The sequence below is a fragment of the Watersipora subatra genome, chromosome 10, assembly GCF_963576615.1.
Source record: "Watersipora subatra chromosome 10, tzWatSuba1.1, whole genome shotgun sequence".
NCBI classification, from domain to species: Eukaryota; Metazoa; Bryozoa; class Gymnolaemata; order Cheilostomatida; family Watersiporidae; genus Watersipora; species Watersipora subatra.
Genome location: NC_088717.1, coordinates 45,137,070 through 45,164,405, shown reverse-complemented (window position 1 = coordinate 45,164,405; position 27,336 = coordinate 45,137,070). Strand labels below are relative to the sequence as shown.

The window sequence follows — 27,336 nt, the reverse complement described above, 5'->3', positions numbered from 1 at the left end:
ATTCGTATGTGTAAGATCTATGGCTACTGGTCATTCATTTGCGTAAAGCTTGTGAAGCAAGTTGACGTCAAGTCAGTGAAGTGAGTTGCCTACTAGTAAGGACCAGCATCTGAATTACTAGTAATTCAGATGCGAAACATTCATTCATACTGGTCAGTAAGGCTAAAACACTTATTGTCAAAGCAGCAATCGTACCACTACATACATGGCAATAATCATGTTTACGGTATAATAGGTAAACTGTGTACACAAATACCTACTTACATTGAGACATAGTCATAGACATTTGGGACTCATTATTCCATTAACCATTAGAACTGAAAACTGAGTGTCTTTTTTACTAGTTTTCTTAACAAGCTATGGGTCACTATTAAATGTGAATCCCTTCTCTTTTGCTTAAACTTTGCATATCTGTTATTGCTTACTCATCAAAAAATTTGACAGCATCGCATTTAGTTTCATATTTATAACATCATAATTATAATTGCTGGGAAGCATGTCGGTTGTCTATTTTTGTGACAGTTACAGAATTAGGAAACTAATTTACTGGGTTTTCATGCTTTGAATGGATTTAGAGTACTTTTGCCGATGAGTTCGTACCCTAATTGTGACCTGTTTTAACGACTTATGGTTGTACCTAAACAACCTTTCCAAGACTTACGATGTACTCCCCAAAACAAAACCTATTAAAATAGATTTGCTTTAGATCACAATCACTTCACGCCTCATATACTTTTTGCACTAACTCAATCAGAACACCTGATCAGAATGTTTGTTTGTTTTTCTTATTGCTGCAATCTATTTGACAAAAGCGCAACAAAAGTTGCTATTACTATAGAGTTATTGCATTCAAGGTTGCACGATTGATAGTCAATTTTAGTAAAAACTTTTTACTATTTTAGAAAGTTAAGCCTAAAAAGAGGTCACCGCTATTGCAGCAAGAATGTGTACAGTCAGTAGGTTCAGTTATCTAATATATAAGATGATAAAATAAATAAAAAATTAATTATCACATCATTGTCATATGAGCAACCCATTGTTAGTAATAGTACAGTGCGCCCTCGCTATATGATTTAATCTATTCCAGAGTAGCATCATACTATTCCAGAGTTGCATCGTATAGCGAAAATGTCGTATAGAGTAGTACAAAAACTCATTCTTATTATTCAAGCAAACATGTCGTTGGGAAAATCATCAAAATATTAAAATATTAGCGCGGTATATATTAAACGTTAGCAACAAAATCATATGTCAACCTCACTAACTATAGCTGCCTACGATAGTTTTACTGTATTTAGTAGTGATAATCTGCAACAAAATGTAACGTTGCGGTAATGAGCTTTCATTTTTGAGGCAAACAAATAACGGACGTTAAATTTAACTAAAGTGAAATTGCATTACTAAACACAGATACTTGAAGCTAAATTTTAGTTTGCATTTTTAGCTATTTTACTGAACTTGAAATTTTTCATTGCAAAAGTTTTATCATCTATCAGTTTCCTATTTCGATTCACCTTAAACTTTATTCAACATCATTGAAACTTGTTTTTCACCTATTTCAACAAAAAGCCTGCCTGAAGCTGTTCTCAAAAAGGCACTGTTTGATACTGTAAACACAGGGCTTCCTTACTCATCTTGTTTTGTATTTCCACTCTAGTGATTCACCTGTTATTACACGTGTGCAGTGTTCGAAGTGTAAGAGTTATTATGGAGGTACTCTATGGTGACAGGTAGGCAAGATGACTCTCGGGCCAGCGACCGCCCAAGCCGCGTAGCGGTGCGGGAAGATTTCGAGAGGGGCCCTAGAGCACCCTCTCGGTAGAAGGGGTGCGGGGAACTCCCCGCAAAAATTTTTTTCTAAGATAGTCTGTCTTATACTTAATTTCCACAGCTTTTCAGTGAAAGAACATATTTTGCAATGGTAAAATTGGTAATATTTTATTACACAGTAAATTCATCTTGAGTGCTTAACTTCACAGGTATATCCATTAAAATGGAAATAAAATGAGTTTGGAAGAAACAATCAGTGCAACAAAAAATAAGAAGGGAATTTCAAGTTTTCCCAAGAAAATCAACTGCTCAGGAAAAATGAGAATGGTTTAATTTTTAAGCAAGCACATACAGCCTCGTCTTTTAACATAGACACAAAAGGAAACCTAGCAAACAGAGATCACCCTAAATCTCAACAATATCACCCATTAAAGGTTTGCCTCAAATAGCTAAGAAACCCGCGGGTCTAAAATTTAAATTTCATCATTCTTAATCAACTAAGATAAAGCTTAGGCTTGTTGTAGTATTATCATAGTTTAGGTAATGAGTCAATCAGTTATACATAATACATTAATTTACAAGCATTGCCTTGCATGATATTAAATATTTGGGAGCTGTGTGATACACATACACTCCTCATCAGAAGTTCTGGAAAAAAGCTTTGTGGTTAATTGAGGTTTCATAATAGCCTGTGCACCTGATGTGAAAATTCTACCTCTTCCACTTGAAAGCTATTTGGGGTACACCTTTAAATAGACTGAGAGATTCAAGTTGGCATCACAATGAAGGTAAATTATCCTACCATTTCTTTGCTATAATTCCATCATTTTTAGTGGCAGGGCTGTAATCAGCTATCATTTCTAGTTCAGGTCATGATGAGTAAGGGATTTCTACATGTAAGTTTCTAGTGCAAAAGGTATGATCCAATAATTTCTAATGTTGGTAAGGTAAATCAATCATCACATACTCTCACTCACGTTTAAAGTAACTATCAATTGGTACATGTCGTTTCATTATTAATCAAATAAAAATAGTAATAAAGAATCAATTTGCTTTAGAAGTTAAACTAGATAAGTTTTCTGAGAAAGTTTATTTCGTCTAGCAAAATACCAAAAAATGCCTGCACATGGAATAATTTGAAGCTATTTGGTGATGTATTTGGACAGGTGACAAGGACACTCGTTGGTTGTGTTGCTTGAAGAAAAGTTGAAGGTTTCATGCTTTTCACAGAGTAGCATAGTTGACCCGTTGACGCGAAGAACTTGCTCAATGATTAGTAGCGCGGACGTAGTGTCACCCCTTCCGATAGTGCTTACTGTTTTCGGTTTAAGAGACACTCGGGTTAAAAGATTGAGAGAAAAAAGTTATGTAAATATTTGTTGACTTCGTAGCGATTTTATCGCATTTTAATAGAACACGATCAACTAATGTTAGGGGATATGCTTTCCAAAGAGTACACCCATAATTTCTTCTTAGAGATACGCCGTATCCCTGTGTATCCCTCTATTTCGAACACTGCACGTGTGGGGGCTGGGTGCTCTCTGGCAGCATGTTTGTATAGTCTATGGTGTAATGGCCTATGACCATCGATATGAGAGTGCAAATCCTGATTTCATTGTTCATGGTTGAAAGCAATAATTAAAAATATGTTAAAAGAGTCATTTTTGTAACAAAAAAAACGTAAAATTTGAATCACGCTTCCAATTGTGTACCAGTTGCAAAGGTTTTTAGTAAACTGTTTTTGCTTACTTTTTGCTTTTTTACGATATTGTCAAAGGTATATAAGAGGCAGCACTTCAAGATTCAGCAGCTAGTATAACACAAACTTTACCAGAAGAACCATGAATCTTCAACTTCAACATTTAAATACTGACTATATGCAGTAAACGTAGTTTTATTATATTTTGGTCATTAGCAAAAGACCATGTTCTAAGCTCAACTTGGTCTGTTACAAAGAGCACAAGGTATGTTTTCTGTCGCATCATTATATTATAGCTTTCTATGACCATAACATGTCAATTTTTACAAAGCCTTAATCATTTGTTTTACTTATATTACGTATATCTTGTGTCAAGCAGAATATCTATGTTGAACTTTAACCTTCAATTCGTGAATGACACAGCATGAATGTTTACACTAGTATATGGATTGCATATTATTTTTTGTGTGAGCTGATGTATGTTTTGTTAAGTGGGATGACATGTTAGTAACAGAAATGTTAACTTTTCGAAAAAATATTATGAATAGTATTGCCTACTGTATCATACATCTGGTCTGTGTGTGCTTTTATTATATTATTAGTAGTGGTAGTAGTATCAGTTGTGGTAGTAGTAGGATTAGTATTGGTGGTAGTAGTATTAGTAGTGGTGGTAGTAGTATTATTAGTGGTGGTAGTAGTATTATTAGTTGTGGTAGTAGTATTATTAGTGGTGGTAGTAGGATTAGTAGTGATGGTAGTAGGATTAGTAGTGGTGGTACTAGTATTAGTAGTGGTGTTAGTAGGATTAGTAGTGGTAGTAGGATTAGTAGAGGTGGTAGTAGTATCAGTAGTGGTGGTGGTAGTAGTATTAGTAGTGGTTGTATTAGAATTAGTAGTGGTGGTAGTAGGATTAGTAGTGGTGGTACTAGTATTAGTGGTGGTGTTAGTAGGATTAGTAGTGGTAGTAGGATTAGTAGAGGTGGTATTAGTATCAGTAGTGGTGGTGGTAGTAGTATTAGTAGTGGTTGTATTAGAATTAGTAGTGGTGGTAGTAGGATTAGTAGTGGTGGTAGTAGTATTAGTAGTGGTAGTAGGATTAGTAGTGGTGGTAGTAGTATTATTAGTGGTGGTAGTCGTATTAGTAGTGGTAGTAGTAGAATTAGTAGTGGTGGTAGTCGGATTAGTAATGCTGCAAAAAGACTGCTGATTGTGAAGTTTAGCCATGGCATTATTGTTTAAACTGTTTCATAAATGTTGCAGATTTTACAGTGAGAACTGTGTGAGATGAAATAAAGTTCCATCAATAACAACCACTCTTCCTTGTAACGGGTTAACACTGCAAATATGTAACAAAGTGGGTTTTGCTTGGAGGTTGAAATAAGTTGTGTGATTCCTGACCCTCTGTTGATGGAATCGCAACTCCCACTTTACTACTGGTTTTAAATAAAAATTTCTACTGTTTTTCGTATGAAGAATGCCTATAAATATTGGTCATCATATCTCTTTCAAGCGTTGTGAGAAAGATTCCAAAAATAAACATATTGGCATCTTTGTTATTTGGACGTAATAAGCTCACCGACTGCCAATGTTGAAGTTCGAGCCAAATTTTTTGTTGATTTTGTGTGGCAATATAGGATTTGTATGGCGAGGACAAAACCACTGGGTATAACTCTTTGTAGGCAAGAAAATTATATAACACAGACATTTTAATTCGAGGTTGCACTATGGTTAGAATATGACTGCTTGGTAATGTGATCAAATGCACTGATTTTTTACCTCTATCGGAAAAAAGCTTTGCCATGTATTATCGATACAAATTCATTTGCAGTGAGAACTTATTACTGACGCCGCAGCAAAGTTACTGAAGGGTTGCATGGAATTTTGCCACAAATGCCTCCACTTAAATTTAGCGGAATGAAACGACATTAAATTTGTTTGAATTTTATTAATTTCATAACTTAGAGTGAAAGAAACTTTGAATCAATTCAAAGCATCAAAACCCAGTAACGGTCTCAATGTGTCTGAACATAAAATTTTTATGAGCTTCATTGTTTCAACTACATTTTGCTTCGAGTTTTGCACCTGGTAAAACATAATTTCACCTAATAAGAATATGCTATTTCTAACTCAATAAAACAACAAAACAAACATTGTAGAATGTTTTAACTTTTAGCTTTTTAAATTTATTGTTGGGTAAAATTCCAGAGCAAAATTGACACAATCCACTTTAGAGGTTACAATGTCTATTTTTCAAACCAAAAGGAGAGTAAGATTCTGAGTATCAAAAAATGTTCTGTCGAAAAAAGTGTTGTCGATAAACCGATAAGTGTTGTCGATAAACCGATAAGTGTTGTCGATAAACCGATAAGTGTTGTCGATAAACCGATAAGTGTTGTCGATAAACCGATAAGTGTTGTCGATAAACCGATAAGTGTTGTCGATAAACCGATAAGTGTTGTCGATAAACCGATAAGTGTTGTCGATAAACCGATAAGTGTTGTCGATAAACCGATAAGTGTTGTCGATAAACCTCGGTAACTGAAACATAATAATAGTTACTAGATGCTTATTAGCTCAATAACAATTGTGATGAGAAGTTGAGTAGATGTTTCCTGATTCTATCAAAAAATCAAAGTCAAAGGCCAAATGTGCATTTTGTTTGCAACTGTTGAAGTAGTAGGTGATGGAAATGGTTTGTGCTAGTAATAAGCTACTGATGTGTCTACTATTATTATTTCAGCTGAATGACTGAATGTGTAAGCAATAAACAAAATTTATTTAAAATAATTTACAATATTGTAAAGTAAAACTTGACCAAAAATAATCAAAAGTGTATAAAATTTGGAACTATTTGCAAAAACAGCGGGAAATTTTCAATTTATACTACAATGTAAATAACAGAAGGTTTTATGAGACGCTTTCTGCTAGACTGTTCATGTGAAACTATCGTGCACATAACCCTTAAGTTGTAGATAATGTTTAAAGATTGTGTCATGGAAATCTCCTATTACAGTCATCCTTAGTCAATCAGTATTAAGAAGATGAGAACTTGTGACTCATTGACCGATGAAAGCAATGTTCAAAAGATATAAAGTCTCTATATACAGATTGAGCTGAAAGTCCCACTCGCTGCTATTATACCAGTTAATCAAGAATCCAGAATAAATGACAGCATTTCTGAATTGCAAACTTAACATGATGGATTTGAAGATTAATATTCTTCTTGCTGGTGAGTGATTTAGACTTTCATATGTAAACTAAAATAGAAGGTAACATTGCTCAAGGATGTTAAACATTTATATAAAGCTTTAGGTCATTCAATATGCTATTAATTAAAAGTATTAGTTACACCTTGTTGCTACAATTTTGCTCATCGACATGTAAAAGTGAAAAAAGTTATTTTTCAAATTTAAAACATTGAAGTTTAGGATTTTATCTTAAAATTAATTTAGTAAAAGGGAGAAGGAGTAAAAACATGTCAAGAACTGAATAAGCATATTGTTTAAGATGAATCTGTAAAAAAAAGATAATAAAGCTCATGATAATGGTAACTCATGACCGCTTTACTCAGAAATCTCATCATTATGTCAGCCAGTAATAACTTTCTGGTATATTTAAGTGAAGGTAAGAACACGGAAAGCATGGTAAATCGAGTGTCACAGTGGTTTGATAAGGAAATGCTTGTATGTCAGTATTTTAAGATACACCTTCTTATATTTGATTAGTTATGTTAAACATCAAGTTATATCTATGAACCTGAATAATATTGTTATTCGATATATATATATATATTTATATTTATATATATATAAACTATATTAAGAACTGAAAACTTTTAAAACATTTTACATCATAGACTAGTTTACTTAGATGTACAGTTTGTTTTTCAACCTCTTCAAATAGGTTTTGCTCTGCATTAAGGAACAGTTTAAACTGAAAACATATTTATGGCAGTCCAAAATGTTGCCGAATAAAAATATTCTGAGTAGCACTTAACTAAAACTGTTAAATGCCATATATATTATACTGCTTTTATAGTAGACTGTATATTATTTAACACCGATGTTAAACTGCGCTATTTTACTTGTTTTAGTGTTGGTCAATCACACCTTGGTCATCTACTGTATTTTTTTACTGGAAGAATTTGCAAACCAAAAACCTTTCATGGGACTTAGCACAAGAGGAATGTACTTCTAAAATGAGTTTGCTACAAATTTGAAACTGCAAGCTGAATAATATATACCTGATATATATGAAAGGCCAAAGGAAATCTGCCATGTCATCAGAGTAAGTATAACTCTGGGCGAAGCTGAATGCTTGACAAAATATCTATCAATTCATTAAAAAAAGCAATTATGATCATACCAAAGTCATCAACAACCAAAGCATCTAAGCTCAAGGAGTTTGTTTCCCAAGTCATACAGAATGGTGTTGCAGTTTGACATACACAAAAAGCCATTGCTTTTTTACAAGTATTGCTATGTGTTTTATAATAAGCTTAAACAGCTGCCATCAAAAACTTCATTTCATTACTGGATGTATATTGGTTTTTGAAATGAAACCTTGGACACTACAAATGCAGACATTGTTTGGAGCCATTTTCAATATGCAATCAGATTGATTCTATATTCTTCATATAAACTTTTCCAACATATCGAGACCAGAATTCCTATTATTGCCATGTAGATTGCACAAAAAAAACATTACATCGTGCAATATTTTGCTAGTAACAAGTTATTTCCAATTATTCTTATATGATTCAGATTACACAGATTAGTGCATTCATGAAATTCTCTGTTGTCTTTACGCTCCATGGAACCAGCCAGACTGCTGATACATCATCATCATAACTATTTGGTACTCCTTATCTTAATAAAAGTTAAGATGAAAAACTGAGTATGCGTTTACTAGTTTTATCAACAAAGAAAGTGTAGAGGGCAAATGTGCTCGCACCTTTTCTTGTTTATCATCATCGAGGCCTTTATTGCTCTCTTATCAAAAAGTACAGAATGGTAATACAATAGATTTTAAACATGTTTTTTATTCTAATTTTTAACAGATCATCTAATTTTCAAAACATTTTTTTTTAATTTCTTTACATAACAGCTAAAATAATTTTACGCATTCAATGTTGACTATGGGTGGCAGATTTTTTAAAGATGCAAACAAGATGCTTATATTTTGTCCATTATGAAAAGATGACAAGAATCATTTCAATATTAACTCTTTGCTCAGTTACTCTAACTCCTAAGTATTGAAAAGCATAATATTCATGGTTTGAATGATTAAACTGTACGAAACAATATTGGAAACAGATTCCGTTTTCGGAGAGGATAGAGGCTTGAAAGAATGAGCAAATCAAATAGCCTCAATATGGATAGGCATAGGAATCTTAAGAGATTCATTATGTGATTAGCAGTTTATTGCTGGTATTTTAAATGACCTAAAATTATTTCTCCTAGTAGGTATATGCTAACTGTAAGCCTGTCTTGAAGCGTATCAAAAAGTAGTTTTTTTTACTCTGTTATATGACACAAAGACCTAAAAACTCATCAAGCTCAAGTAAAGCAACTACATACTGTGATACTAAAAGACATGGAGGACATTATGAACATCAAATAGCAGGATAAAATCTTAAATGCAGAAATTTTAAAGCAGGCAGGTCAATAATTAATGACTAAAGTCTTTATTGAAAAAAATGTAAAATGTTTGGCCATGTACACAATACAAAAAAAACCAGCTTTCATGTATACTTTTACACTGGTATTTATATATGACAGAAGCCATTATCAAGGAAGGCCTGGACTCCGCTATGAAGATGTAACTAAAAGGAATTTAAAATGAAAGCAGATCAATACAACTCATGGCAGAAGACTGCTTGTAATCGAACACGTTGTGGATCTGCTACCATGCATAAACTTTAACCATAGACAGTCATATTTGCCAAACTGCCTGCAAGGGAGGGACATATACGTATGATAACCATACTATTTTAGTTCAAAGGTATAATTTAATGTTTAACAGAACTAATTAAGTATAAGAGGGTGTATCTTAAAATACTGACATACAAGCATTTCTTATCAAACCACTGTGATACTCAATTTACCATGCTTTCCGTGTTCTTACCTTTATGTAAATATACAAGAAAGTTATTACTGGCTGACATAATAATGACACATAATAATAATTTCAATGACATTTTAAAATTCAAACTTTGACATTGAAACAAGATTTGCAGCAATTGATGCCTAAAAGTTACATGTAAAAGCGAGCATAAACCTTTACTCATTAGATTACATATTGTAAGACCATCTACTTGCTACATTACATAATGTAATGTAACAAACTTTACATTACCAAATAGCTATATACCTTTTCTTCATTCTATCAAAATTGATGTAACCTAAATTGTGGCAGAAGATATTGTTTCGTCATAGCTACCATTGCTGAAGTTTTATTGGACCTTTCATTGTTCTCTAGCAAAATGATATCAAGCTTTGTACTCGCTATAATAAATAGTTCTGATGTAAATCTTTTTAACAAAAACTTCTAAAAAACATTTTACATCAGTACTATTTATGCTATTCATCAGAACTTGTTTTTTGTATTTTTTTGTCACTATCAAGTGTGAGGTACCATACATATTAACCCGAAGCATTGCATTACAGTGGCCATGAGTAGAGTTTACATTTTTTCGCAATTCTTTACTGCTACTGCTATGAACATTTTTCAGGCAGGTAAACAAATCTTTATTTATTCAACTGTTTATTCTCAGTTTGTCAAAAGATTTACCACGTATTTACCAAATGAATATGTGCTAATTGCATTCAGGTAAAACAGCGCAAATGAGTTACCTCAAATAATTTAAGACTTTTAAGGTTTCTCCAAAAGTTTTTTACCACAAGCGTTATTATAGTTACCATAATAAGAATTCAATATATTTTCACGTTTGTTTCAAAAGGTAAGAAAGGAAACAGCTCTAGTAAAAATTTCGTTACTTGTGAACCCATTACAAAGATGTTACCTACACCAGCTTTTACAAACAAATAGCAGTCTCTGAGTTAAGTGAAACTAAGGTGGTCAGATCTTAATATTTCTCTATGTCTTTATGCTTTCTAGTGGCAGACTGCCAAATTAATAATTATATATCATTTAATGGCGGGACAAGATTAGAGTCCTTCAAGCTTTTTTTATGCACATTCATGGTCTGTTAGACACATTTCATGTCAAACATTATCCAGCCTAAAAGGTTGCACAAAGACTAACAAGCTTATGAATGATTGAAAGCAGTAACGCTACAGAAGTTTCAATTTTGAAGTCATTACTTAAAACCAGAAAGCTTATGTTATCACCAAACCTAACTTTCAAGTAGTTGGATTACAAGAGTGCACCACCACTCCCAATTTGCTTTGTAGCTGAAAAATGGCACAATATATAGCTAGGAACATGTTTCTTAAGCTAGGAAATCTGTGACAAAGTCTGTAGATGGGAACAGCTATAGCCAACAGACTCATTGTGCATGATTATTTTGTTGCAGAGACATACCTGAAGACTGCAATCAATTACAACAACAATATCTCTAACAAAGTAAGTATTCTTAAGTAAGAGGTTCTCAGTCCATTGGTGGTTATTGATAAACATTCAGATGTTTTCATCGCAATATATCATCATCCGACTTGCTTAGTTAGTAACTTTGGTATTATATAAAGTTATGAAGGGTTTTATATTAGGTTTTATTATCATTGCAGGCAATCATGTAGCTTTCAATCTCAAAATAATTAAAAAGTATGATAGTACAAATCAAGGAGCTAACATAAACATGAAATTATGCTGCGATGCTACGCAACTATTTAGAAAAACCCTATGGCAGCCAGCATAAGCAAAATTAAACTAGAGCGGACTGAAGTTGCAGGAGAGCCAGAAATCAGGGCATCGGTATTGCAGTAGTCTGTTTTACACCGACAAACCTTTGTTCCAGGTATTTTAATGCAGCCTGTCTTTACGTTGTAACGATCCAGGTCAGCGGTTTCACATGATTTTTTTACTGCAAAAACATAAAAAGTTTTGTAGGGTTTTCAATAAGAAGTGGCGACAAGTTTTCATAATGCAAATTTTGGTGTGATTATGTAACTTCACAGCAATCAAGAGTGTGATTGGGCTCAAAATTGAAGGGCAGTTGAAATATCTGTCTAGGAGTAAATGTACAATATGGTGTGCTTATACAAAAAAGAACTCAATGCATTGTCATAGCTTCTTGCTTGCCCATGAAGAACCGCAACCAAAATTGATAAAACAGTGGCAAAACCTTTTTCAATTGCACCCCAAGATGGTATGAGCTTTTCATAATTTGTTATTTAGTTTTAACAAGCTCAAAAACTACTTCATAATGGTGTAAATGGATTTCAAAATCGTGTTACAATTTTTTACCTGTATCTGTAAGCTCATTACGAACCGCATAGCATGAGTCTGAAGTGCCTTCAGAGGAACAGTCTGTTGTCACCGCTTCTTGTGTGGTACAGTCATCACATTTGTAGCATGATATGGCCCAATTTCCAGCAGCCAACATACCTATTCATGAAAGCGCATTCTAACACAGAACTCTTTACATTAAACATTGATACAAATGACATATGCAGCAATAAAAGGTGATAAATACGTATAGTATTTGTTACTTTTAACATATTACCATGCACAAACCCAAAAACACAAGAGATAATCTGGTTTCATAGAACTATAAGTGTTAGACTTGCTGAAATAATTGAACCTTTCTACAAATATATTAAAACAGAAACCTATGAAAGACTTGAGAAAACATATCAATTTAATGTTGAGTTAGGTTGTTGATACACTTAAATATAAAAACAAATTAAAATGCACTTGGGATGTTTGGTGTAACTTGCTTGTTCATTTTAATGAGGGACTTTTAAAAACTTTATCTAAAATTGCAAAGAAACTCATCAACTTGAAAAACAATGATTGCAACAAAACAACATGACTGTCATAAAACTGTAAAAAGTATTTAATGCTTTGGTCACAACAAAAACTAATTTCAATTGTAGTTCTGTTTTCGAATTTCTGTGAAATTTATTTCTAGTTATGTGTTGTCTCAAATAAAGAATTAATTTAATTGCTGCTTTATTAGAAAGTTGGCTTTTTGCGTTTTGCTATGAAATGCTTTTCTTTTAATTGTTAAGGTTTAGCGGTCTATCCAGATAACACAAACGTGTTTGAGTTTAAAAAAAGACTGTTTCAGTTTATTCGACATGTATGGCTTTTATCATTTATCATGCTTCTATATATGCTCAGAATGTTGAAGTAAACCAGCTAATTCAAGGTTAATGTACAACATTAAGCAGATTTATGTTATTATGCAAAAGCAGACTGGTTCCAAATTACAACACAGCCTCTTTTACACACAGCCACAAAAATGAATTTATTTTAGACATTAATATTATGCTATCCGATTAAAATGTGCACAATCGATAAACCACTAATTAAAATGCTCATTAAGTGTCAGCTAGCAAATTTATGAGCTTGACATTTCTTGACCTTTTATGAACTGTTTACAAAAAACCGTTTCATACTCTAAACAGCCTAACCAATGATGATCTGGTTCCAGCGTTGGAGATTGGTTAATGAAGCAACTTGGCCACACTGATAAATGTGATAAACAGCATTAAGATGAAATACATGTCTTTGCTGGAATTTGGAATGCCAAGTTGGCTTGGCCCAAGTCATTTCCTAGTTTTGTGGGACATTGTAAAGTGATTGAAAAGTGACAAAGGCCTTATAGACATAGTTCCAATACTAGCATAACATCTGCATCAATTCATAGATAATTAATTCCTAATCTTCTTTTGTTTCAACCACTGTGTTATTGCTTCAAGGACTATACTCCAATCTGTGTGGTATTTTAGCACTACTTTAATTTAACTAGTTTACAATGCTATAACAAAGTGATTAGAACTTACCAAATATAGTAATGGTGAGCTTCAAATCCATTTTGTGTTTTGAGGCTTTCGTTTCAAATGTTGCCGGCAGATTCTAAAAGTTAAGATAACTTGTTGTATAGGTAAAAATTGGATCGTTGCTGAAGGCTTAAAAAGAATTTTCTCTGATTAGTAAATATTTTACAAGTTTTTTTGAAATTGCCAATTTTTTTTTGGTAATCGATTTTGACAGAAAAAGAATTGATGAACCAAATTATGCTGAAATTAAAATATTCATTTTGCTATTGATTAGACACAAAATCCTTAAATAAAAACATCAAGTGCCTAAAGCTGATCAAAATTAGTAACTTTCACCATCAACACTCAACCTGCATTTTTAGTTGAACAGGTTCTTTCTTTAAACATCAAAAAATAAATCTTTCACTGCCTTATTAATGGAAATTTGAAATGTCTTACACTTTACTTTATATTTTTTTCTACGTTTCAAGTTATTTTGATTTCATTCTGCACTATTTTATTTACTTTTATTAATGAGAATAATTGTCCAATAAAAACTAATGATTTAATCCATAGCATTACATTCTAGGTGTTAAAATTTATGTTTATTGTAAACACCAAATTATACTGGCAACTATATGATAGTAGGCAAAATCAAGGAAAGCATCGATTTCGCTATAAAAATGTAACTGAGAGTGATTTTAAATAAAGGCAGATCAAAGCAAATTCATGGCAAACGGTTGCTTGTGATTTAGCAGATTGTGGATCTACTATCATACATAAGCCACAACCATAAACAGTCTTCTTTGACGTGACTGAATGCAAGGGAGAGACATATAAATGAAATAACAATATTACTCAGACTAATAGGTACTGTCAAAATACTGACATACAAGCATTTCCTTATCAAACCAGTATGACAATCGATTTACCATGTTTTACGTCTTTTCATCTCACCTGAATATACAAGAAAGTTATCACTGGCTGACATAATAATAACAGTTTAAATTTCAACTTTTTGAAATTGGAATAAGGTTTGCAGAAACTGCTGCTTAAAAGTTGCACGTAAATGCTAGTGTTGTGTTTCTGTATAAATAGTAACACATGCTATAACGAATGTGGACTATTCATTCTTACAGCATCAATGAATTGACAAGTAGATACAACAATTAAAGTATAATAATAGTAATAATAGTTACCTGTATGAATAAAAACACAAGATATAACAATTGTGGTTTATTCGCTCTCATAGTATGTAATGAATTGTTGCCTTCAAGACTTAGTTTATAAAACTATTAGCTATATGGCTATTTAATAAATAGCTGAACAAAAGCATAAATTGTATTGAATATAGCGCAAAGTTAGCTTGACTTAAGCTTTTTTTATTATAGCAATGTATCAACTACCATAAAAATATCTTCCTTAACTTACATATTGTAATGTAACAAACATTACATTACCAGAGCAGCTGTATACATTTTCTTTACTCCATCAAAATTGATGTAACCTACCATCATTACCTATCATTACCTATCATTACCTATCATTACCTATCATTACCTATCATTACCTATCATTACCTATCATTACCTATCATTACCTATCATTACCTATCATTACCTATCATTACCTATCATTACCTATCATTACCTATCATTACCTATCATTACCTATCATTACCTATCATTACCTATCATTACCTATCATTACCTATCATTACCTATCATTACCTATCATTACCTATCATTACCTATCATTACCTATCATTACCTATCATTACCTATCATTACCTATCATTACCTATCATTACCTATATAACCTACCATCATAAAGCTACCATCATTACAGTTTCATTGGGGCTACCACTGTTTCCTAGCTAAACAATTTTAAACCTTGCACACGCTAGCATAAATAGTTCTGATAAATTGTTTCTATTACAAAAAATATAATGATATTTATCTTTCTTCGTCAAAATTGAGTTATCCTACTTTTTAACATAAATCATTGCATACTGTTTCAGCATTTGAAGTGGCCTTAAGTAGAGTTCCATTTTTCAGCGTTTAATTACTGTTACTACTTTGAACATTTTTCAGGTGTCTGAACAGATCCTAATCTATTAACTTTTTATTGTCAGTAGGTCAAAAGAATTAACACTTATTTAACTAATGAATATATGCTAACTTTGACTGGGCAACACAGCTAAAAAAGTTAGCTCAAAGAATTAACAATTTTAAGATTTTAGCCTTACATTTTTTGCTATTACAGTTATCATAAAGCAGTGGATATGATAACAGTGGACTTAAATTTACTTTTTCGTTTGTTGCAAAAAAGGAAAAGTGAAATATTCTAGTAAAAGTTCATTATCTGCTGACCCATTACACAGATGTTACCTAAACAAGCTCAATATTACAAAAAAATAAAAGTTTTTTATGCTTTAATGTTGTTATATGTAATGTAGATTCAGTTTCAGCACCAAAGTGAGTCTTACAAAATAAATTTGCTAGATTTCACAAGAATAGTAGGCCTATATTTGGTATTTGCAAGACTAGTATATCTCAACACTAGTGAATTTTTATGTTCAATCCAAAAATTTGCATATCGTTGAATATTGATATAAAAATTTGTTAAATTTGATTTCAATTATCAAAATTTTCGTCAAAAATTTGCATACGTACGCGTTGATTAAAGCAGTTACACTGTTGGAAATATTTTTAAAGATTTTTACTGCTACTCAGCTGGTATATATTACAATTAAAAGTTACCAATGATATTATGAGAACAGCTTAAATCTTTATGTTCTCCAAAGATCTACTCAATCGCTGCCAAGGTATATATCTGCATAATCATGTCAGTTCTAAAGTAGCAGACTTTATACACAAAATATACACACCTCACTATACGCAGTAAACATTTACTTATTGTCACCGTCTCGGTTCACTAAACACAAATTTATTCTGATTACCTCTGTGTATTCTGTGTTAGTATCATATCATGCATACAGTGAGTTTTGATAGTTTTAGTTGTACAGTGTATATAGAACGACATATGTAGTCATTTCATGAGTAGATTTTTTAATGTAAATTAGCGTTGTATAATAACTGCAATTTGCTAATCATTTTACTCAAGTTCCTTCTTATTTAAAGAATAGCTTGTTTTACGCAGCAGTAATAACTGTGTTGTAGTTCTAGTTTTACAGACTTTAGTTCAAAAAAATAATTCTTGGTTTTTGATATTTAAAAAGAGTAGCCAACTCCTACATATCACTTTAAATTGCAGTACCGTTTCACGAAATTGTTAATCTTGGTGGTTTTTCTAGCTAGCTGCACAAACACAAAACTATTTTGCAGACATTACTGTTATTTTAATATAGTTGGTCTTTTAGATTTCAATAATTTACTGAGATGTGTAATTTGTTTGGATTTTCTTCAAACAGGTTTTCCTTAAAATAATGAATGACTTAACTGGAAACATAGTTATGTTAATCCGAAATGCCAAACAATATCGCTTTCTTTAATAGAATATAATGGAAAATTTGACATTCAATTGTCATACATGTAGGTCATCCTAATTACCACCAATTTTAAACTTGACTGTGATGCAAACTTTTTTAATGTTGGTGCATTACTTCATGGCCATCTATCATACCTTTTTTTCATTGTTTGAAAAGCAAGTTTAGTATAAACAGTAAGCAAGGTCACGCGCTACACTATGAACAGAGTAGATTATATAGATATATAAATATATATATAAATATATATATATATATACATATATATATACATATATATATATATATATATCAAGCATAACAGAGAGTAACATAATCAAGCGGCACCTCATATTGGAACTTGAGGTAGGTGAAATTAGGAAACAGTTCACCCAGGTAACCTCAACCAACGAGGAGTGCATATCAACACACACTGTCACACATACACGATCATGTGTTGACTCACGGGTTGAAGAAAACATGCACTTGGACCTTGACCCAAGGGTGAAAGAGCTTGCGGAAAATATCATCAACAAAATGCCAGCTGCTAATGATTATGGAAGCAGGGTACCACTACGAAGAGTTAGCAAGGCCATACCTAAGAAGCTGTTAGAAGATATTAACTTGGCAGTGGAGTCGATCTCAACTGGATCAATCAGTGAGACTAATGCCCTAATCTACAGTACAGCAACTATCATCTTGGAGGAGATGGGTATTAAGCCACTGCCAACAAGGCTTCAAGCCATTCCATCCTGGCAGCTGAGGCTACAAAATAAGATCGAGGACTTGCGCAAGAAAGTTAGTAGGCTCAGTGAGAGATCTAACCACAGTTTGGAGCGTCCAAAAAAGGAAGCCACAATCGAAGCTCTAGAATCTGCCAAACAGCAACTAGTAGCACTCTCAGCACGACTGAAACGGTACACCAAAGAACGGGATAACAAGAGAATGAATAAACTGTTCATCAATAATCCATCTAGAGTGTATTCCCAGTTCAAAGGTGAACTGCAGAGGCCAATGTCTGAGCCTCCCCGATCTAGCACTTCAAAGTTCTGGAAGGACATCTGAGAGAAAGAGACTACTCATAACACCACTGCAAATTGGCTGAAGAGATTTGAAGAGAGCCATCAACACACTGTGGCTCAGCAAGGACTCACCATCAGCGAAGAGGACATCAAGTGCAGAGTGCAGCGTATGAAGAACTGGGCAGCACTTGGCCATGACATGATTCAAGCTTTCTGATTAAAGAAATTGACATCACTTCACACTAGAATGGCTAAGCAAATGGAATGCCTAATAGAACAAGGTGACCATCCAGAATGGCTGACCAAAGGACAATTTGTACTTCTGATAAAAGATCCAAAGCAGGGGCCAATTCCCAAGAACTATCGACCAATAACGTGCTTGCCCACCACCTGGAAACTGCTCTCAGGAATAGTTGCAGACAAACTGGAACAGCACATGAGTCGCTATATTACCAGTGCTCAGAAAGGAATTGGGCACAACACCCGAGGAGCCAAACATCAGTTATTGGTGGATCGGACGGTCTGTCAAGACAGCAGGAGAAGGCAAACCAATCTTGCCATGGCTTGGATTGACTACAAAAAGGACTATGACTCAATTCCCCATAGTTGGATACTTGAGTGCCTCAGTATGTACAATGTTCACCCTGCTCTTGTGGCATTCATCAAGATGTCAATGACCAAATGGAAGACAGAACTAGAGGCTAGTGGCAAAAAGCTGGCGAGTGTAAAAATCAAGCAAGGCATCTATCAAGGTGACTCCTTATCACCGCTAATCTTCTGCATATGCCTAAACCCTCTAAGCAATATGCTGGAGGAGACTCAATATGGGTACCAGTTTAAGAGTGGCACCAAGATAAACCACCTCTTCTACATGGATGACATCAAGCTGTACGCTAACAAAGAAAGGGACATTGATTCGCTAATACACCTCACTCAGGTATACAGCAAGGACAACGGAATGACCTTCGGTATTGAGAAATGTGGAAGGCTGATTCTTAAGAAAGGCCATTCTATGCTCACAGATGGCCTAAGAATGCCAAATGGTACCATCAAAGATATAGAAGAAGAGTACAAGTACTTAGGGATTATGCAAATCAACATCAACCACGAAACCGAGGTATGTCACAAAGCCATTACTGATTTAAAGAAACGCCTTTGGCAGGTCTTACGGAGCCAGCTCAATGCCAAGAACCAAGTCATGACAATAAATACCTACGCACTGCCAGTAATAAAATATTCAGCAGGGATAATAAAATGGAGTGAGAAAGCCATCAAAGAGACAGATATAGAAATTCGTAAACTGCTGACCGTGCATGGAGCACTCCACCCAAAATCTGATACTACTAGATTGTATCTCAATAGGAAAGATGGTGGTAGGGGACTCAAAAGTGTGCAGCAGACAGTAAAAGAGGAGGAGCAAAGCATCAAAGCATATGCAGCCTCCATGGCCACTTCAGATAAGTTGCTAGCTGAATTTCAATCGGCTGCTCTTACAACGGACCAACGCCCTGATGATGAGGCAATTGACTGGCACACGAAACCTCTTCATGGTGCTTACCACCAACAAATATCAAATGTTGGCAATCTTCACCAGACATATATGTGGCTGAACAAGGGAATCCTAACAGCCAATACAGAGTCGCTAATCATGGCAGCCCAGGAGCAAGTTCTCCCAACAAGGCAACTCCAAACAAAAATCTATCACACTAAAGACGATTCTAGATGCAGACTGTGCAAAGATGCACCTGAGACCATCCAACACATCTTCAGTGGATGCAAGCAGCTAGCAGGAAACGCATACACTGAGCGGCATAATCATGTTGCAGGTGTTGTGTATAGAAGTCTATGTGACGAGTATGGCCTTAATAAACCACAACACTGGTGGGAAGCTCGATCATGGTAAGGTCAATGAAATCGACCGCGCTAAGATCCTCTAGGACTTCTCCATCCGAACTGACAAGCATGTCCTAACAAACCAACCAGATATAGTGGTGGTAGACAAGGAGAACAAGAGGGCTTCTATAATAGATATAGCAGTACCCAATGACTACAATATAGCCAGCAAAGAAAAAGAAAAGGTAGAGAAATATCTCCTTCTTGGAGAAGAAATTGAAAAATGCTGGAATGTAAGAACAACTTTAATTCCAGTAGTCATTGAAGCACTGGGCGCAATAACACGGGCGCATAAAATGTGGCTTGCCCAAATACCAACAGCAATCAACTCAGGTGAGTTGGAGAAAAGTGCGCTATCGGAAACAGCTAAGATCTTGAGGCGAGCGCTCAAACTCCCAGGTCTCTGTTAGGAGACCCGAGTTAGAGCAGAATTTACCACCCATACGGTGTATTCGGGGTGAGGAAACAATTTTTTTTATATATATACATATTTATTTAGGTATATATAAATAATATATATATATAAATATATATAATATATATATAAATATATACATATATATGTATATATATTTATATATATATATATATTTATATATATATATGTATATATATATATATTTATATATATATATATATATATATATAAATATATATATATATATAGATATATATATATATAAATATGTTGATATGCACTCCTCGTTGGTTGAGGTTACTTGGGTGAACTGCTCCCTAATTTCATTTGCCTCAAGTTCTGATATGAGGTGCCGCTTGATTATGTTACTTCTCTGAGCTACAAGTTGCTTAGCGGTTAGTGGCAATTCAGGGTGCATGTTTATCCATAGTTGGCGCATCCTTCCCATATAGCTTCACTTTTGAGGTTCACTCATAAAGTAGCACTGCATGAGGTCCGTGTTATCAGTCCGAGTCCATTTCATCCGTTTTGAACCAGTAGCCCATTTTCCGCTGTCTTGTCCTGGTTCAGCTACAGGCAGCGCGGACCTTGTTTGACCGGGCGACTTGTAATCAATTCACACTAGAATGACTAAGCAGATGGAATGCCTAATAAAAGAAGGCGACCATCGGGAATGGCTGACCAAAGGACGAACTGTACTTCTGATAAAAGATCCAAAGCAGGGGCCAATTCCCAAGAACTATCGACCAATAACGTGCTTGCCCACCACCTGGAAACTGCTCTCAGGAATCGTTGCAGACAAACTGGAACAGCACATGAGTCACTATATGACCAGTGCTCAGAAAGGAATTGGGCGCGACACCCGAGGAGCCAGATTTCAGTTACTGGTGGATCGGACGGTCTGTCAAGACAGCAGGAGAAGGCATACCAATCTTGCCATGGTTTGGATTGACTACAAAAAGGACTATGACTCAATTCCCCATAGTTGGATACTTGAGTGTCTCAGTATGTACAATGTTCACTCTGCTCTTGTGGCATTCATCAAGATGTCAATGACCAAATGGAAGACGGAACTAGAGGCTAATGGCGAAAAGCTGGCGAGTGTACAAACAAAGCGAGGCATCTATCAAGGTGACTCCTTATCACCGCTGCTCGTCTGCATATGCCTAAACCCTCTAAGCAATATGCTGGAGAAGACTCACTATGGGTACCAGTTTAAGAGTGGCACCAAGATAAACCACCTCTTTTACATGGATGACATCAAGCTGTACGCTAACAAAGAAAGGGACATTGATTCGCTAATACACCTCACTCAGGTATACAGCAAGGACATCGGAATGACCTTCGGTATTGAGCAATGTGGAAGGCTAATTCTTAAGAATTACCATTCTATGCTCACAGATGGCATAAGAATGCCAAATGGTACCATAAAAGATATAGAAGAAGGGTACAAGTACTAAGGGATTATACAAATCAACATCAACCAAGAAGCCGAGGTACGCCACAAAGCCATAACTGAATACAAGAAGCGCCTTTGGCAGGTCCTACGGAGCCAGCTCAATGCCAAGAACCAAGTCATGGCAATAAATACCTACGCACTGCCAGTAATACGATATCCAGCAGGCATAATAAAGTGGACTGGGGAAGCCATCAATGTAACATATATAGCAACTCGTAAACTGCTGACCATGCATGGAGCACTCCACCCAAAGTCTGTTACTACTAGATTGTATCTCGTTAGGAAAGATGGTGGTAGGGGACTCAAAAGTGTACAGCAGTCAGTGAAGGAGGAAGAGCAAAGCATCGAAGGCTATGCAGCCTCCATAGCCACTTCAAATAAGTTGCTAGCTGAATTTCAATCGGCTGCTCTTACAATGGACCTTTGCCCTGATGATGAGGAAATTGACTGGCACACGAAACCTTTTCATGGTGCTCACCACCGACAAATATCTAAGGTTAGCGAACTTCCCCAGTCATATATGTGGCTGAACAAAGGAAACCTAATGGCCAATACAGAGTCGCTAATCATGGCATCCCAGGAACAAGTGCTCCCAACACGGCAACTCTAAACAAAAATCTATCACACTAGAGACGATCCTAGATGCAGGCTGTCGAAAGGTGCACCTGATACCATTCAACACATCATCAGTGGATGCAAGCAGCTAGCAGGAAATGCATACACTGAGAAGCATAATCATGTTGCAGGTGTTGTGTATAGAAGTCTATGTGACGAGTATGGCCTTACTAATCCACAACACTGGTGGGAAGCTCCTGGTAAGGTCAATGAAAATGATCGAGCTAAGATCCTCTGGGACTTCTACATCCGGACTGACAAGCATGTCCTGGCAAACAAACCAGATATAGCGGTGGTGGACAACGAGAACAAGAGAGCTACTATAATAGATATCGCAGTACGCAGTGACTACAATATAGACAGCAAAGAAAAAGAAAAGGTAGAGAAATATCTCCTTCTTGGAGAAGAGATTTAAAAATGCTGGGTTGTAAGAACAACTGTAATCCCAGTAGTCATTGGGGCACAGGGCGCAATAACACCGGCACATAGAATGTGGCTTGCCCATATACTGACAGCAATCAACTCAGGTGAGTTGCAGAAAAGTGCGCTACTGGGAACAGCTAAGATCTTGAGGCGAGTGCTCAAACTCCCAGGTCTCTGGTAGGAGACCCGAGTTAGAGCAGAAACTATCACCCATACGGGTTAACCGGGGTGAGGAAATAATTTATTTATATATACATATACCTATGTATATTATATACATATGTATATTTACATATATATGTAAATGTACATATATATAATATATACATATATACATGTATGTATATTCATGTATACATACACATATACATATATTTTTTTCAGTTCATCTATATGTACACTTTTGAACACCTGTGAGGCAACTTAGTTGTTTCATGGCTAAAAGGCAACTCCCATTTTCAATGGGTTTTGTCTCCCTTGCTGGCTCTGAGCTGCACTAATGAGGCTTCAATTGCTGAAACAGTACTGTTTGCAGTACTTTCTGTAGCATGAATATTTACTCCCTGGCTTTTTCGGTTTGGTCGATCACTCTATGAGAAGCACAAAACTATTAGCTTATGTGCAAGGTTCATCAAATTTGTGATTTGATCACTCTAGTGTCAGCACATTGACTTTCCTAAAGTCTGTGAGACAACTTAGTTGTTTCATGGCTGGAAGTCAACCCTCATTAGAAATGGTATTTGTCTCGTTTATCTGCTCTGAGCTGTACTGATGAGGTTTGCTTCGATAGCCAAAACAGTACTGTCTGTAATTGGATTATGCATCTTCTATATAAAAAATTTCGAAGTATGTTTTGTGTTTTTTTCATGTCCAGCTATAGCTATTAAAATTTTGGATTTAACATTTTACGGTATGCTGGACTTGAACTCACGAAGATCACAAACCCAAATTGATAATTCAACGCTTTAACCATGAGACCGCGTAAGCTCATACAATTGCTCACTATTTATACATTAAGTATAGATCGTTTTCCTTTTTCACACCAAAATGATGTAATAATTACAACTATATGAAGTGTTTTTGAAGGCTGTTTCACATTGATTAAATATCAGTGTCACAAACGACACAATGGACACAACAAGCCCCGCCCAAAACTATGAGACCTCTCGATATATGGGCTAGTATATGAATTCATACATTTGCTACCATATCATAGCCTTTATTAGATCTTTTGTGTTAGACAAGGCAAGCTGTATACTTCTCAACCAGTTTTATTCCTTTTTTGCCTATTGTATTGTTTGAACAAGATATACAGCTGCCACTATCGTTTGTTTTTTAACCGAAGCATGAAGTAGAGCTGACCAAAACCTTTTGCACCTGTCTTCCAACCTGATAATTCAGAAAGTATTTTCACCAGATCATTGCGATGCAACAAAAATAGAGAAAATTAAATTTCAACCCGGTTACCAATTGACCCGGTTACCATCAAAATAATAATCACAATAATTCTGATTGATATGAGACAGATATTGTTAGAGTCATTCACTACAATAGTAAAAGTCGCTACGATTTGTCTGGTGTTTTCTTTAGTGACAAACCGAAAACGAACTTTTCAACTCTAAATGAACCTACTCTTTACAAACTGGTATATCCTTATACCTCTTGTTTGCTTACTCATTATGGCAGTAAACAGTCAATATGTAGCATTTTTCCATGTTCAAAGAAATACTAAACTGAATTAATTGTAGTAAGGTAAAGGTAATAACTATTATATTTATTAAATCCATAATATTGTTGTATTATTTTAATCAAGGGTTTGGTTACAATGATGCATGATTCAAAGTGCAAACCATAAAACCTATAATTAAGCGTCATGGCGCTCTATTCGTCAACCCTTCTTCTCTGATGATGGTCAGTTGGAGGTGATGTTCAAATAGAGGGTGGCGTTGGGTTTTTCAATTGGCTCGTCAGAACTTTGGAAAGAGTAATTTTACTCGTTTTCGGGCAAATTGAGTGTCAAATATATTTTGCCCTCTTTTTCTGGTGAAGCGATGTTAAACCGTTTGGATTCAACAAATCTAGTAACTCTCCTCGAACTTGTCAAAAATTTTCTAAAAATAAGCATGGAGAAACCGAAAAATATCTTTAGCAGTGGTTATCTATGCTTGTAAGTAATTTGCAATGATATCATAGTCTGTTTCCTTCTTTTGCAATTTGTCGACATCTTCAATATTTATTTTTTCTAAATTTGCTGCATATTTCTAATTTATATCTATATTTAACAATGTTGAATAACACATTATTGCACTCATTAATATGTTTGCTACAGTTTGCAGCCAAAACTAGTTTTATGTGCAATAGAAGGGAAGTTATGAGCGTCGATCCATTTTAACCCGTGTTAAGATAACCGCAAATGTGCTATCAAATAATATGATATAAATCTGCAAATTTATAAGTTATAGAATTATAATTGATAAAAAGCCACAAGTATATATAATTATAAACAAGTGACATAAACGAACCACACATATAATACAATACTTTGCACGATCTAGACTATTTCATAAAAAAAGAGAATGCATGTGGTTTTGTTCAGTTTTTTATTACAGAAGGAAATCCCACTAGCCGAGAAGCGTACAGCTATTTTCTCTTCCTCACTGAGTGAGCGCACTCCTTTATATACAACAATATCACCTGTTCTGGCTAATGGAATCGAGTAAAAACGGTATAACATTAGTAATAAACAGAAGCGCTAATGCGTTGAAATGGTTATAATACAGCGATAAGTGAAGAAATAATAATGATATAGCATACCAGCAACCTAATAATGATATAATAAAAGAACAAAACAGCATAAAATATATAATTATACATTTAAAAATATCTACACAAATTACAAAGTCGTGGCCTGGCGTCCACCACACTCCCCTCCATTAGAGACTGTGTCTAATTAATACAAAATAGTGGAGCAACCAGCCAAGCCCACATCTCAAGCTGCTTAACATGGTGTTCAAGGCAGCTAATTTATTAATTAATCAACTGTTTGTTGTCATATAGCTGGCACATCCTGGTTCTGGTACTGTGGGCTGCCTTTTAGAACTGTCTCCTTTCTTCCTGAAGTTATCGCCGCATGGCCTGAATACAGGAGACCAGCTGAAGGTTGTCCTAATAGAGTGGTCTGACTGTCTGGACTAGGCTCCCGGGTCGTCTGGTCTATGGTTAGGTTTTTGAATTCTATTTTTGTCTGATAGACCTAATCACCGTACCATTCCGGCTTTTTTCTAGTACGGAACGGATGATAGTTAAGATCATCTGTAGCCGTGATAGGGTTTAGCACAGCCTGGAGGGACATCACTAGGTGTCTGGATTCCAGGTCCGTAGTTAACTCACTAAGGCTTTCTAGAGGAGAAGGGTTTATTTCCTCTCTAGCTTTGCTTTGAAGAGGTGCTGCAGGAAGTTCGGAGTTCGAACCCTCAAGCAAGTTTTCCTTTTTGGCATTGGCCTGTGGAGTTGCCTTTCCTATTTCGTCAAGTTTATCAGCTGGACTCATTTAAGAAAGGAACTCTATTAATTCTTCATCAGGTTGTGGGCAGTTTCTTTGTGAGGGCCGAGCCCTCCTGGACGCTTTCATATTTAGCCCTCTTCGAGGCTCAAGCGTTGGCGGAGCACGGCCCGCGCTTCCTGGGCAGGCATAATAGGGTTTCAACCTGGACTCGTGTTGAGTCGAAGTTTGGCACTGTTATTTCCACAACATAGCTGTGGTTAGGCCAGGCGGTTATGACTTTTTAGGGGCTCACGGACTTAGCTTGTAGCTTAGCATTTGCCCCCCCCTTCGTCACCGCCTGTTTACCAACCACACCCAATCCCGTGTGCCAAAAACGGTGGCTCTTCCTGGTCTGCCTGCCTACTCTCCATCTGCGCCTTCTTGAGGGCCTCATGTGCTTATTTCAACCTATGCTGCCTTTGCAGCACATAGTTGCTGGCAGATTGCATCTCCGTGGGAGGAGATGACATTCTAACTGGTGAGACAGATGCAACTTTCCGCCGAACCTCATGAAGTTGGCCGTCTTGCCTGTCACCGTGAGAGGGTTAGCCCAGTATGCTCGCATGAGCTGGGGCAGGAGCTCATCCCATTCCTCCTGGCCTCGTTTCAACAACATGGCTCTCAGAAAGTTGCCCAGGCCTCAATTGTTCCTCTATACAATTCCATTTTCTTGGGGATGGTAGGGAGTACTCTGTATCTTGCTCACCTTTCAGAGCTGGCAGTGCTCTTCTATCAGTTAGCTCTCAAACTGAGCGCCTTGGTCTGTATGGATTTGCTCTGGAAGCCCCAGGTAGCAGAACACTCTTTCATCAAGGGCACTGGCCACTACTGGAGCCATGGCCTCCAGAATAGCAATGGCATCCTGCCACCGGGTAAAGTGGTCCTAGAGCACTAAGATCCACTTATTGCCCCTCGGCAACCTTTTACCAGGGTTGGCCAGCGTATAAAAGCTTTCTGCTTCCTGCATGCTTAGTTTGTCTATGCTTGGCAGCCTGGTACACCTCACAGCTTTGTACTAACCTATAGACAGCAGCTGTCAATCTGAGCCAGTACCTTGTA

The 27,336-nt window shown here is 35.6% G+C and overlaps 1 protein-coding gene across 1 annotated transcript; it reads right to left on the bottom strand.

Moving 5' to 3' along the window:
* Window positions 1-11,189: 11,189 nt before the first annotated feature.
* Window positions 11,190-14,659, bottom strand: LOC137406597 (uncharacterized). The gene is made up of 4 exons (XM_068093191.1): window positions 14,616-14,659; window positions 13,441-13,513; window positions 11,897-12,037; window positions 11,190-11,513 (listed from the first exon to the last, which is right to left on the bottom strand). The coding sequence occupies exons 2-4, from the start codon at window positions 13,469-13,471 to the stop codon at window positions 11,320-11,322; spliced, it is 366 nt and encodes a 121-aa protein (XP_067949292.1). The 5' UTR covers window positions 13,472-13,513; window positions 14,616-14,659; the 3' UTR covers window positions 11,190-11,319.
* Window positions 14,660-27,336: the final 12,677 nt, after the last annotated feature.